At 41.3% G+C, this 14,250-nt stretch overlaps 1 protein-coding gene and 1 pseudogene across 1 annotated transcript in view; one reads left to right on the top strand and one right to left on the bottom strand.

Annotated features, from left to right (window-relative positions):
* Positions 1 to 14,250, top strand: part of SEL1L3 (SEL1L family member 3) — a 149,683-nt gene that overhangs the window by 68,835 nt on the left and 66,598 nt on the right. Inside the window, exons 10-11 of the mRNA XM_077136536.1 lie at positions 7,326 to 7,537; positions 8,770 to 8,949. Coding sequence (XP_076992651.1) covers positions 7,326 to 7,537; positions 8,770 to 8,949 — 392 coding nt within the window. The remainder of the gene's footprint in view (positions 1 to 7,325; positions 7,538 to 8,769; positions 8,950 to 14,250) is intronic.
* On the bottom strand, positions 173 to 1,730 carry LOC143663712 (mitochondrial import inner membrane translocase subunit TIM16 pseudogene; annotated as a pseudogene).

Here is a 14,250-nt window from a genome sequence, read left to right as displayed (position 1 = left end):
TGGGATAATTTAGTATGTGGCTCTTTGCAACCAGGTTCTTCTCCCTTAGCATGATTCTTTCCCTTAGCATAAATTGTAGCGTATATCAGTTTTTGTTTCTTTTTTAGCAGAAGAGACATTTATGCTCAAGTTATAAATTAGAGGCAGTGGGCAGTGGGGGTGAGTCAAGAGGTCACATATCGGGCATCGGTCCTTTCTCTCTGTCTTCCTGGGCCTGGATTCTGAGTTCTTTGTTGAGGCGCTCTTTTGCTTGGGCCACCTTTGCCTGTAGGAGGAAGGAGCCCCCACAAGGATTTACCATTCACCTTTAATGTTCATATTTCTGAATCTCCTTAGGCTTCAGCTTGGAGCTGTTGAAAATCTGCTATGCCTCATTAAGGCCGACACCAGAAAGGTTGGATGCGGCAACAGATTGGTGCTCAGTGCATGCCTGCATGTCAGCTGCTGCCTGGCTGGTTGCAAACTCCTGCCACAGGGCCGGAACAAGGGTTTTGTCCATCCCTTGCACCCCCATCACACTGATCTTGATCAGGTTCTTCTATGACCCAGGCTCAAGAGTGGCTGGCAGGTCAGAGGTCAGCTGCCAGTATTCCATTTCTTTTTATTGCCAAATAATATTCCAGGTATATAACTGTGCCACATTTTATGTGTCCGTTCATCAGCTGATGGACATTTGTGTTGTTTCTACTTTTTAACTGTTATGTATAATGCTGTATTAACATCTATGTGCAAGTTTTTGTATGGACATATGTTTTCATTTATCTTGGCTATTTACCTAGCAGTGGGACTGCTGTGTTATAAGTAACTCTATGCTTAACCTTTTGAGAAACTGTGGACCATTTTTTTTCAGAGCAGCTGTACCAATTTACATTCCCTCCAGCAGTGTCTGAGGCTGCCAATTTCTCCATACCCTCACGAACACTTGTTATTATCTGTCTTTTTGATTAGTCATCCTAGTAGGTGTGAAGTGGAATCTCATTGTAGTTTTTATTTGAATTTCCCTATTGGCTAATGCTTTTGAGCATCTTTTTATGTGCGTATTGGTCACCCAATCAGTTTTCGCATAAGCAACCATATCAAACATTGCTTATGCGTGTAATTTTCATGTAAAATGTCTTACTCTTATGTGTAAAAGTCAAGCACAAATTTACTTAAAGAAATTTTTCTTTTGACAACAACTATGTGTAAGACACATGGAAGCATATCAATTCTGTTATGTAAGGGTACAATATCCAGTGCAACTTGACTTATCATTTCTCTTTTCTGAATTTCAGTTCTTATCTGTAAAATACAGATAATGATACCTGTCTCCAATAGAAGCAGCAAGGATTCAGTAAGATTATTTATATAAAGTGCTCAGCACTATACTGGCATCTGCTGGGCCTATAGTAAATGCTTGTGGATGGGCCTGCCCCTAGGACGGAAAGGTAGTCAGCAGGAAGTCTTCCCCAGCCTCTGTAAGCCTTCCCCAACTTCACACTGACTTACACAGTGGTTCCTTGCATGCGAGAAGTCCGAGCTCCTCTGTGCAATCTTCCTCTGGTCTGTGACCAGGAGGATGAACCCTCCTCACAGAGCTCAAGCCCTTCCCGGGCCTTCACACATTTCTCCAACAGCTTGCATTGTTCTCCCGCTGTTATTAGGGGATCCGCTAATTCCTTCTCCACCTCTTCCTCCTCCTTGGGATCTCCGAATCTGGTTAACATCTTTCCCTCATCCTCTAGCCCCATGTCTGGCTCAAGTTCTGGATTAAGCACCAGCACAACAGCCGCACCTACTCTGCTTCAGGATCAAGAAGCTGTGGCACAATTTTTTTGTGCTTTAAAAATATGCAAAACAAGCAGTTTTACACCTCCAGAAGAAAACTTATCTTCCTCTGTTCCTTCTCTGGGAATCTTGATCTGTTCTGTTTGTTTTTGTGCAGAATTTTCTCCCCAACTCCTATGATTTGTTCAAATTCTCTCCCTCACTCTGCTCTGTTTTCCTTTCCCTTCAGTTCTGAAACTCTCCTGTTTTACAGCGGTTCAGTTTAAGCATCTCCCCTCCTTTTTTCCTCTCTGAAGCTTTTCTGCTTTCAGTTTCTTCCCTTAAGGCATCCCACCCTGGAGCGCCATGTGGGATCAATCCCAAAAGGTGGGTCACTCCAGGAAAATGTTTTGCACTGAGATGGTCCAGTGAATAGAAACTGGATTGAGTGAGTGCAGCACCTGCCAGCCACAGTTCTACCTAGATCTCTCTCTGTCTTTTTTATTGTCCCCGCTGGGTCCCCTTTTGTATGCAGCACTCCTCAAATGGCTTGTGTTCTGCTCTGGGTCTCTGTGGACTTGCACCCTTCTGCCTTGATATGCATGGGGTTCTATCACTGCTGTGAGTGGCTCTATAGTCTCTGGTGGGAGATGGGAGTGATCTGAGCCACTGTTGAGTGCCACAACACCGAGTTTGGGAGGGTGAGTGGACTGGCGGGTCCAGGACAGAAGTTTCCTACCTGATCTTTTACTTTTTCTTCAATTCAATGTTTGTGGAGTCCTTCTCTAGTCTCTACCATCCTCCAAAGTTCTAAATAGTTCTAAATGTCCTTTTATTCACTGAATCTCTGGGAAGGTTTTTTTTCAGGGGACGTCTTATGTTGTCATGTTGATGGTGTCCAGCAGTTTACTCTGGAGGGACTAGCTCCTGAGGCCTTTGTCGCTGGTGGGGCTCTTGAGATTTTAATGCAAATGAGGAACATGCTGTGGTTTTTGATCCAGTAAACTTGTTGGTGAAGATCTTTCCTTTTATGGTTAAGTGACATTTTCTGCTTTCATTTTTTCCCCCTTTTAAACACTTACCTTGGATGTATTACACCACTCAGAATCTTGAAACTAAAAACGATATTTCTGTCGATGTCCCTGTGCCTCTCACAAGGAATGAGTCTGCCTTTTTCCTTCTGAATTCTCTATCAGGCACTGGCTCTAGCTCTCTGGGGTCTTGAACAAGTGACTACCTTCTCATCTTCTGTTTTTTGCTTGTTTCAATGATGAGCACACAAATGGTGACCTCAGGGTACTGTAAAAAAGGAAAAAGAGCGCCGTAAATGATGCTGTACTGTTTTTGAACAATAGCAAGGGTTAATTAATGGTGGTGGCGGCTTTTGTTTTCTTAGCTTCTGGCACAGGAAGAAAGAAAATGAGAAAATGGCTTCTATTTTTTGTTTGTATTTTTTCTTCATTACATCATTAATCTTCATAAACAAGGCATGCTTTTTAGTTACAGATTGACTAGAAAAAAATACATGTGCTAAACCAGATGGGTGAAATTAACAGTTTCATTAAATGGATTTTAAAATCACCAGTTTCACAATATCACCAGAGACATCATGGCTATGATTTTGTGCCGTCGTTGGAATTCAAACTTTTAAGAATGTGCAAAACAAGCAGTTTTACCTTAGAATTATTTTTTATCATTATATTCACTACTGCAGAAAAGTGTTTAGGCTCTTTTGCAGAAAAAATAATAATGGCATTATTTGGGGGGATTTCAGAATTTTAATACAAAAAGACATAATGGAGCCCATTCAATCTGCCTAAGTTTAAGTCTGGGACATTTTTTGTGCTAGGGATTCGAGCTTTGTAAAGGATCCCGTTTTTTGCTCCTTTTTCTCAGGCAATCTCAACTACCTGTGCCCTCTGGATAATGATTTCTGGATTTCCGTGCCAGGGGTCAGCAGGGTAAATGTTTCCTTTGGAACTTCATTTGGTTTGGAGTCTCTTTCCTCCTGAGTACAAATGGCCCAGTTAGAGTACGTGAGGCCGAGATGAATCATTAACAAAATATTAATGTTGCTTGGCTCAGAACGGGCATAGCAGGGCATCTGAGATGAGTACATATTTAGAAGTAAATATATGAATAAGTATGAGTAGAATTTATTTTGAAACTTCATCTGAGTGCTGCAGTGCTTACCAACACAGTGAGGAGGTTTTTATCCTGAGCAGGATGGAATTCTTGTCTCAACTGTGCAAAGGGAAAAATCCAAAACAAGATGCCCAGGTTCCCAGTGGGAAAAGGATGTTGTCATTTATAGATCCCAACAGCTGAGCTGACCGAAATGTATGTGGATGTTGGCCATGATAGCAAGGCCACCTGAAGCAACGCAAGAGCCTAGAAACAGAGAACTGGTTGGAAAAGCTGTAGAGCTATAGATTCTAAAACGACTGAAATGTTAGAAACAGTGAGGTTCTGATAGCCACGGAGAGAGGTACGTAATACGTGGTTAGTTTGAAAAAGAAAGTTGAAGGTCAGAATCTATAGTATACTATGCCTTTTTTTAAAAAACAGCTTTAATCCTTTATTTTGTAATCGCTTGATTTTTCCCTAAGATCCCAACTAATTTCTTTTTTAAAAAAATATTTTTATTAACAAAACAACGTACGAACACAGACATTCTTAACATACGAACATTTCATACATGGTGTACAGTCAACGGCTCGCAGTGTCATCATATAGTTGTATATTCATCACCAAGATCATTTTTTAGAACATATGCATCACTTCACTCCAGAAAAAGAAATAAAATGAAAAAAAAAACAAAAAACTCATACATACCATATCTCTTACCCCTCCCTCTCATTGACCACTGATATTTCCATCTGCTCAATATATTTTAACCTTTGTCCTCCCTATTATTTATCTGTGTAATTTTTTTATCTATTTAATTTTTGTCCTTGTTTTTTACTCACTGTTCATACCCTAGATAAAGGGAACATCAGACACAAGGTTTTCACAATCACACAGTCACATTTAAAAGTTGTATCTTCATACAATCATCTTCAAGAAACATGGCTACTGGAGCACAGCTCTACAGTTGGAGGCACTTCCCTTTAGCCACCCAAATACACCATATAATGAAAATGGATATCTATATAATGTGTAAGAATAACCTCCAGGATAACCTCTGACTCTCTTTGAAGTCTCTCAGCCACTGATACTTTATTTTTACTCTTTTCTCCCTTACCCCTTTTGATCAAGAAGTTTTTCTTACTCCCTTGATGCCGGGTGCCAGCTCATTCTGGGATTTCTGTCCCACGTTGCCAGGGAAAGTCATACCCCTGGGAGTCATGTCCAGCGTGGGAGGAAATGGCAGTGGGGTCCCTTGCCGTGTTGGCTTAGAGAGAGAAGCCACATCTGAGCAACAAAAGAGGTTCTCTGGGGGGTAACTCTTAGGCTTAATTGTAAGTAGGCTTAGCCTATCCTTTGCAGGAATAAGTTTCATAGGGGCAAACCCCAAGTTCGGGGGCTGGCCTATTAATTTGCTTGCGAGAGTATCAGAAATTCCCTAAATGGGGAAACTGAATCTTTCCCCTTTTCTTCCCATTCCCTTAAGGGGACCCTACAAATACTTCTTTATTCACTGTCCAAACCACTCTGGGATTTATCAGGGCATCACACTAACTTGGACAAACCAACAAAATCTCCTGCCCTATTCAAGATTCCCTGTAGTGTGCCATTTTGAGGAAAAATGAATATGCATATATGTTGATAGATGGGATACAAATTATTATACATGCAAAGGAAAAGTCTGGAAGCAAAGACCCTGGGATTTTAACAGTGTTATCTTTCCTATTAAAGAAGTATTGAGGGAGGAGAACCTTCCATGTTATTTAATGCAAATCTGCATTGTTGATTTTTTTAAGTAGCTATTTCTTCCGGGATTAAAAAAGAAATACAGAAAATGGAGCATACCTCATTTGTTTAGGTGTTCCAGTGCTGGGTATTTGGAATCAGGTGAGCCAAAGCAGACCAACCGCTGCCTTGTAAATTCTGCCTAGGTGAGGGGTTCCAGAAGTGAGGGGAAGAGACTGCCTCAGAGCTGGGTGGAGGGTTGGGGGTGGGCTCGGGGCTCTGCAGGTAAAGGATGCTCTGCCCATCCACCTCGGCCAGGTTGGATTCCCCAATGTGATCAGTGGATCACTTCCCATCTCCATTTTTAGTGTGGGCTTCTACAAGGGAATTGCCTTAAATAACCTAACCCCAAACTTTCCTATCAGAGTTTCTCCACATTGGAAGTTCTCCTCTGCTCATTCCCTAGTGTGTGTCTTGGGGGTGGGTGTGGGGCGGGGGGCAGGGGATAATGATGTATCTCTTGTTGCCTCCTGAAAGTTTTTAGTAATATTTTTATTTCAGATGGAATGAAGAAAATAAAATAAAAATATGGAACCTAGGTTTCAGGCAGATAGAATTATAGTTTTAAATAAGTTGACCTGTCTTCTCAAAATATAAGTAATAGCTGTGAAATCCTAGATGGTCTGTTGTAACGGAGCATCTAGAATGATGCCTTGCATATAATAGAAACATTTGTTGGCTGGATTAATAAACAAGAGCAATGAATAATGCAGACAAAATAAGATTTCAGAAGGCTTTAATGCGTACATGATAGAGCCATATAACTTGCTGGTTTGGGCTATAATGTTTATTAGCTTATAGATTTATGGGAGGGTCATGTAAAAGGAAGCATCCTATATCTTAAAGCAGTTGAGTAAACAAGTCTCTCTGAGGTAGTAAATTACTTATTAATTCAACTGGTTGCTTGCTTATCAGGAAGAAAGTGCAAGAGGGTGAGTAGGAAGTCTGGCTTTGGTGATCTGCAAAGTCTGGCTTGGTCACGTACTAGCTTTTGTAACTTCAGACAAGTTATTTGACTCCTCCAAGCCTCAATCTTCTTGTCTGAAAAATGGGTATGCTAATAATAGAGACTGTATCATAAAATGTGTGGATTAAATGGCATACTCTCCAAAAGGCACTACAAGACACGTTTTTGTATTTGATGTAAGCCTTAGTAAAAGGCAATTCTTACTCTTTTGATTGTATTTAGAGGCCACAAGAAAAACTGGGGGCAAAAGATGATGAGAAAGCATTTTGAAGTAAAGTTCCTTTGCTCAAATTTTTAGAGCAGCACCTAGACACTATTTTTCAGTTGAAACATATTCTTCTTCAGAGTCTTAGAGGGGAGGGAAAAAAAACCTCTCCGGAGGTTTCAGTGGTCCGGATTTGGTGGTGAGTTACACCGAGTAACTTGACTTGAGGCCCTCTCTCAGCTCTGTAAGTCACATCCGTTTTCCCAGGATACTAGGCTGTCATTTAGTGCCAAAGAAAAAGCTATTTACAGAATGATACTGTGGCATCCCCAAAGGGTTTAATTTACCACCCAGGAAGGTGGTATATCTGAAGGCACTGCAGGACCAGCCGCATTAATAACTCAGGTGGTTTAATTGGCTTTTCCCTCCTCTTTCTAAAGCCATGCTAATCTCATGATAATTAATTTTGTGTGCTCTGAATTGTGTTATTTACAGTGCCAAGAAACCAAAACGAATCCGTATTAGAAATCGGTGGGAGAATATTTGAAAAAGCCATGAAGAGACTCTCTGGCATTGATGGTCTTCTCCAAATTAGCTCTGCTCTCCCCTTTCTGATGGATTCCAGCTGCTGCGGATACCATAAAGCATCCTACTACCTCTCAGTCTTTTTTGAAACTGGATTAAGTATACCCCAGGATCAGCTACAGGTAGAGTATTTCAGGGGTTTCAGGAGCATCTCACCTGTGTTGTGTTTGCAGAATAATGCCTTCATGCCCTTGGTCGGACTGGATGTGTCACAGCTCCCTGGAGTGCTTTCAAAAATCTTTATTCAAGCAAAATATCCTGCTGCTGTGTTAAATACCTGATGCCCTGCTCTCCCTGAGTGAGAAAGGGTACTTCACCCATGCCTGGACACAGCTATAGGATCGTGTTTGGTATATGGCCTAAGGAACAGCTTGTGCAGGGCTTTCCAGAATCCCAGTCCTTCAAGAACAGGTCATTTTAATCAATTCTTGGAATTACTCTGGATATGAGACCCTTCCCTCATATTGCTTTTCAGTTTAGTGAAGTCATTTGGACCACTGATCAAAATATTTTCACATCTGGCCTTCCACCATCAAAGTAAAAGCCATGTATTTTTTGGTTTTGAATCCAAATTTATGAAGTGATTTGCCTGATATTTGGAATCACATTTTTATAAGTACTACTAAATGTTGCCTGGTCACTTTCAGTTTTCAGATTTGCACACCTGAGTGTTTATCCTTAGTTTGGGGACACTCAAGCCTTGGGTTTCCCCCAAGATATTGGCAGTTTAGGCCTGCCCAGGTGGCTTCATGTTCCTTTTCAGTGGTTATTTATAGCTGTCTCTTGTATACTGATGATATCTTTTCTTGAGTCCCTGAGGCTCAAGGAGGAAAAGTACAGAAGATTCAAACCCTGCCTCTGCCACAAGGTGGCTGGGTGACCATGGACAGGTGATTTCCCCTCCCTAGGCCTCTATTTCCTCAAATATGAAATGAGGCTATTGGACCAATCTCTAAAGACCCTTCCAGCACTGACATTCTTTGTGGGCCTGGGACATGGACCCATAATTCGTATCATCTGGCCAGAGATGATGTAGCTGAGGCAGAGCAGGGATCCTTAGAATAGTTGGTGGATACACAAAAAGGTGCTAGGAGAGAAATCACGGTCCCTATTTTCAGTAAGAAAAGGGAACTTGAAGCTGTTAGATATTAGGAAGGACTGATCACAGGGAATTTGCAAACCATTAGAAGCAGTCAGATACTTTTTTGAAGATTTATTTTTAAAAAAAGGTAAGTCAATATATTCTGAAATAGCTAGGCTGGTATAGAGAGCTGGGCTGATGACCTTTCAGCATTGAGATTTTATGATCCTCATCTACAATCTCGTGATCACGCTGTCAATTTCTTCCTAATAGGGCATGTTGTATAGTTTGGTCGGAGGCCAGGGGAGTGAGAGGCTCTCTTCAATGAACCTTGGTTACAAACACTACCAGGGTGTTGACAGCTACCCCCTGGACTGGGAGCTGTCCTATGCCTACTACAGCAACATCGCCATGAAGACGCCCCGCGACCAACACACACTCCAAGGAGATCAGGTACATATGAGAAATGGGTGGAAATGGCCATGACCGGGTTCACCAGGGCTTCCTGAACCATGTCATAAAGCATCTGCCCTGATGCCTGCTTTATTCCTTGACCTCCAGAAGATTCATGTAATCAGATGGAGAAAAAAGCTTTCTTGCACCCTCTGATGCATATTTCCTGACTGTGTGTTCAGGCTGAGTGCAAATGTAGTCTATACCTGTCCAGGAAAAGTTCTTCATGAGTGAGAGGAGTGGTATACCAAAGCGGAGGGGGAGGGGTTGGACCTAGACAGATTTTGATTTTGAAAAAAAAATGCACCAGAAACATAGGCATCTTGTCTGAGTTCCAAAACTGTGAGATGGTAGAGTCCTAAGATGTTAGGAGGGGATTGAGTCAAATTAAGTAGGGCAATAACTGAGGGCTCCTATCAACAGATGATAAACAAGCAGGGCCTATAATATACAGAAGTAAGCTCCATTCCCAGCTACGATCCCACTGCCAAACGCCTTGAGAAACATCTGTGCATCTCAGCACAGGTGTTGTTCCGAAACTTGCCCTATTCAGGATTAAGGCCTGGATGAGAAGGACCAACTCCAGCCCCTAATTTTGCAGACTCCCAAATCTTATTGAATCATTGAGCAAAGAAATCAATGGCTCACATCTGCCCAAACTCCCTGATATGTTATATTAGGCCAACCAGTGGTTTGCTTCTAGACTTCCTTTGAGAACAGGGAATAATAAGATATAACTAGAAGAAAGCTATCTTTGGATATGTGAATCTGCATCCCATGGGAGTAGACCATGAGGTGTTTGGCTTATTGTATTGAATTTTTATATATCCTCTTTCTCCTGAAAGGATTTGAGATGTTTCTATGGGGCATAGCACTTGGGGTAGTCAAGTTGAGAAGTGTTAGTTGTTTATACTTGGCAAGCTTTTTCTATAAAAGGCCACATAGTAAATGTTTAGGCTGATATGGTCTCTGTGGCAACTACCCAACCCTGCCGTAGATAACAGGGCAAACAAATGGGCCTACCCAGTTTGACCCTGGCCTGTCCCATAAACTCTTCTTTTTGTCCCGTAGCCTCTTGATTCCCCTTGGTAAGCATACGAGGGGGATAGGCCTGGCTGGGTCAAGACTGTTAAACTGAGCAGCTAACGGGGGTCAAGGCCACTGGTCACCCCAGCTCTGCTCCTGGGTTGCACTCAGAAATCAATAGTGCAGAAAACTTGTCCATTGATGGCTGGGAATGTATGGTTTCTGGAAAAGAAACCCATGGTGGCCACTATTTGGTTATGAAATAAATGACTCAAAGATATGTCAGTGTGAACATTAAACATGAGTCAGTTTGTAAAACACCAAAAGGCTATCTATATAGACAATCTAATTCCTTTAGAAAGTAATGATTCCTTCAAAATAAACTTACACACCCTTATCATTTGTACATTTGTATTCCTTCAGAGTCTATACGTATAAAATTTAACCTTGGCTTAACAGGATTTACTTTATTAATTGATGACTTTTTTTTTTGAAAAATTATTATTCTGGAAAAACATCCATACGAAGTCAAGCCACAAAATAATATCGCTGTTATCGTTCTATTAAGGTTGAATGTGTTAATAATGTCCTTTAGATATTATACTTTAAAGAATTCTAATTCGGCATAAATTAGCAACAGGAAATGGTATGTTGCTAACAAGCTCCTTTTCTTTTGAAGATGTGGCATATGAAATGTTATGATTATGAAAGAAAATGTTTAATTGGTCAGAACCCGAGCAGATGAATAGAAAAGATCCATCTTGCAGCTGAAAAGCCGTATGATTAAGAATCACAGATACGAATTATACAGTTAGAAGAGTTGTGTCATAGCTCATTTTCTTAAGAATGTGTAATTAATGGCTCCTTGAGAATTTAAGCAGGTGTCATACATTGATTTAAATGTCCTTTTGTTGAACAATCCATTAATTCACCAGCAGAATGCAGCAAACGAGGAGATAGGGAAAGCCAGACCTCTAATTAACCAACCAAGGATCTGTCAATAACTCTCTTTTTGATTTTTGTTTCATTTTCTCTTTCATGTAACTCATGGTTCGCATCCTTCCATCTTCTTTATAGTAATCTCACTTCACGTCATTTCTTAATGATTTAGTGGGACTCTCCTTCAGGCTGAACAGAAAGAAGATGACAAGTCTTTTATGTGCTTGTTTTTGTGGCTTCTGCGTAACTGAGCTAGCTCTTCTCCTTCTACCCGCCCCTTAGGAGTTGTGCTTCCTGAAGATTTGGTCCCCGCCCAGCCTGTGCACCTTCTGGGAGGATGCGTGCGGGGTGGCATCTCAGCCACACCCCCAGTTTCAACTGCCCTCCACATACTGATGACACTCAAACCTTTATTTCCAGCTGCGATTTCTCTTGCAAACCCTGCATCTGTAATCGTAAGAGCGCCCAGATGGAGCATGCCATTTCCTCTCCATCCCCTGCAAACACCTCAACTCGTAGCCCCAGCACCCTTGCTACAAACTGGGAAGTCAACATCCTATCTGCTGTTACATGCCAATTTCTCTCTTCGTCATCTCTGTCTCCGCTGTCACTGCCTCCCTACAGGCCTCTGTCACCAGTCTTGTCCCCTCTCCATTCTTTTCTCACTGAGGCCAGAGGGGGCTGTCTGCAGTAATGATTCTCAGCATGGCCACACGTCGGAATCACCTGGGGCTTAAAGCTACTCCAGCCAGGCCTATACCAGGTGCATATGTGTATGGGCGTATGTTTTAAAAGCTCCCCAAATGATTGTAAGGTGCAGCTAGCTAGCTTTGAGAAGTGCTAATCCAGAAGAACTAAGTCCAGCTTCATCAGATGTCATATGAGGCATGGCATATGAGGTGGTCCCTGCTCATTTTTTTCCCTTACCTCCCCAATCTCAACACTTACAATCCCTGTCTTAGACTACCAACTCCAGCAACACCAAACTTTTAGCCACGCCATCCTGTTCACACCCCCTGTCTTGCTTGATCTTTGCCTGTTGTACTTTTTCCATCTTCCCTCCCCTTTTCCTGCTGACTCCCACTCCTATTTTTACAGTTGGCTCTGACTTCTCTTCCAGGAAGTCTTGCTGGATTGCACCTTTGTTAGGTCACTGTAACACCCAGGCATACCTCTCATTTTCCTTATGGCGGTGTTGTATACAAGGTTAGGGAGCTGATGCCCTCACTAGACCACAGGCTCCCTTTTCTCATGCACCCCAGTGACCCCAGAACTCAGTGCTCATTCAGTGTGATTGGCACTCATTCAGTGTTTACCGATGGAATAACAGGAGGTGAACACAGAATGTCAGGTGATCAACATAAAGAGATCATGTCTGCTTTCCTCTCTGATGCTTTTTGACAACAAACACAAAGACTGCCTGGGGTCAAGCTCTGCCTCCTTACATTCAGCCTCTCATTTGTATGTGACATCCTACTTTGAGGGAATCTTGAGTATTTACTTCTTTCTCTCTCCACTGTTACCATTGATATTACCCTCGTTGTTCTTTGAAAGCCCTAAAATGCTAAATTTCAACAAAGAAAACACATACTCCCTGTTGGGAGCCAAGTGCTGAGGTTGATTTTAAACACCCTAGGAGACAGGTTTGTAATGGCTGGTCCCACCGCCCTGCAGGAGGTGAGTGGAGGTTAGGAAATGGCTAATTACTCTTGCAGGGCCTGCTCCCCAGTTCCTGGGAATCCTGGCCGAACTGCTAGGTTTCATAACTCCAGAGGAGGCAGATGCTTCTGGAAAACGTGGGGCTGCTGAGAGCCTTGGCTCCCAGCTGCATGTCCGGGTTTTTTGTTCTTCCTGACCTCTTCTGCCTTCTTTCCTTCCTCCCTCCCTCTCTCTCTCTCCCCCTCCCTTTTCCCCTTTCCCACTCTCTTTTTATTTATTTATTTATTTTTTTTATTAATTAAAAAAAGAATTAACAAAACAATTAGAAATCATTCCAATCTACATGTACAATCAGTAATTCTTAATAACATCACATAGTTGCATATTCATCATTTCTTAGTACATTTGCATCAATTTAGAAAAAGAAATAAAAAGACAACAGAATAAGAATTAAAACAATAATAGAAAGAAAAAAAACAAAAAAAACAAAAACAAAAAACCTATACCTCACATGCAGCTTCATTCAGTGTTTTAACATAATTGCATTACAATTGGGTAGTATTGTGCTGTCCATTTCTGAGTTTTTATATCCAGTCCCGTTGTACAGTCTGTATCCCTTCATCTCCAATTATCCCTTCTCTCTTTTTTTTTTTTTTAATTAACGGAAAAAAAGAAATTAACCCAACATTTAGAGATCATACCATTCTACACATGCAATCATTAATTCTTAACATCATCACATAGATGCATGATCATCGTTTCTTAGTACATTTGCATTGGTTTAGAAGAACTAGCAACATAACCGAAAAAGATATAGAATGTTAATATAGAGAAAAAAATAAAAGTAATAATAGTAAAATCAAAACAAAACAAAACAAAAACCTATAGCTCAGATGCAGCTTCATTCAGTGTTTTAACATGATTACTTTACAATTAGGTATTATTGTGCTGTCCATTTTTGAGTTTTTGTATCTAGTCCTGTTGCACAGTCTGTATCCCTTCAGCTTCAATTACCCATTGTCTTACCCTGTTTCTAACTCCTGCTGAACTCTGTTACCAATGACATATTTCAAGTTTATTCTCGAATGTCCGTTCACATCAGTGGGACCATACAGTATTTGTCCTTTAGTTTTTGGCTGGATTCACTCAGCATAATATTCTCTAGGTCCATCCATGTTATTACATGGTTCATAAGTTTATCTTGTCTTAAAGCTGCATAATATTCCATCGTATGTATATACCACAGTTTGTTTAGCCACTCGTCTGTTGATGGACATTTTGGCTGTTTCCATCTCTTTGCAATTGTAAATAATGCTGCTATAAACATTGGTGTGCAAATGTCCGTTTGTGTCTTTGCCCTTAAGTCCTTTGAGTATATTCCCAGCAATGGTATTGCTGGGTTGTATGGCAATTCTATATTCAGCTTTTTGAGGAACCGCCAAACTGCCTTCCACAGTGGTTGCACCATTTGACATTCCCGCCAACAGTGGATAAGTGTGCCTCTTTCTCCGCATCCTCTCCAGCACTTGTCATTTTCTGTTTTGTTGATAATGGCCATTCTGGTGGGTGTGAGATGATATCTCATTGTGGTTTTGATTTGCATTTCTCTAATGGCCAGGGACATTGAGCATCTCTTCATGTGCCTCTTGGCCATTCGTATTTCCTCTTCTGATAGGT

Source organism: Tamandua tetradactyla, chromosome 19, assembly GCF_023851605.1.
Source record: "Tamandua tetradactyla isolate mTamTet1 chromosome 19, mTamTet1.pri, whole genome shotgun sequence".
In the NCBI taxonomy this organism is placed as follows: Eukaryota; Metazoa; Chordata; class Mammalia; order Pilosa; family Myrmecophagidae; genus Tamandua; species Tamandua tetradactyla.
This window is presented reverse-complemented; position numbering and strand designations above follow the sequence as displayed.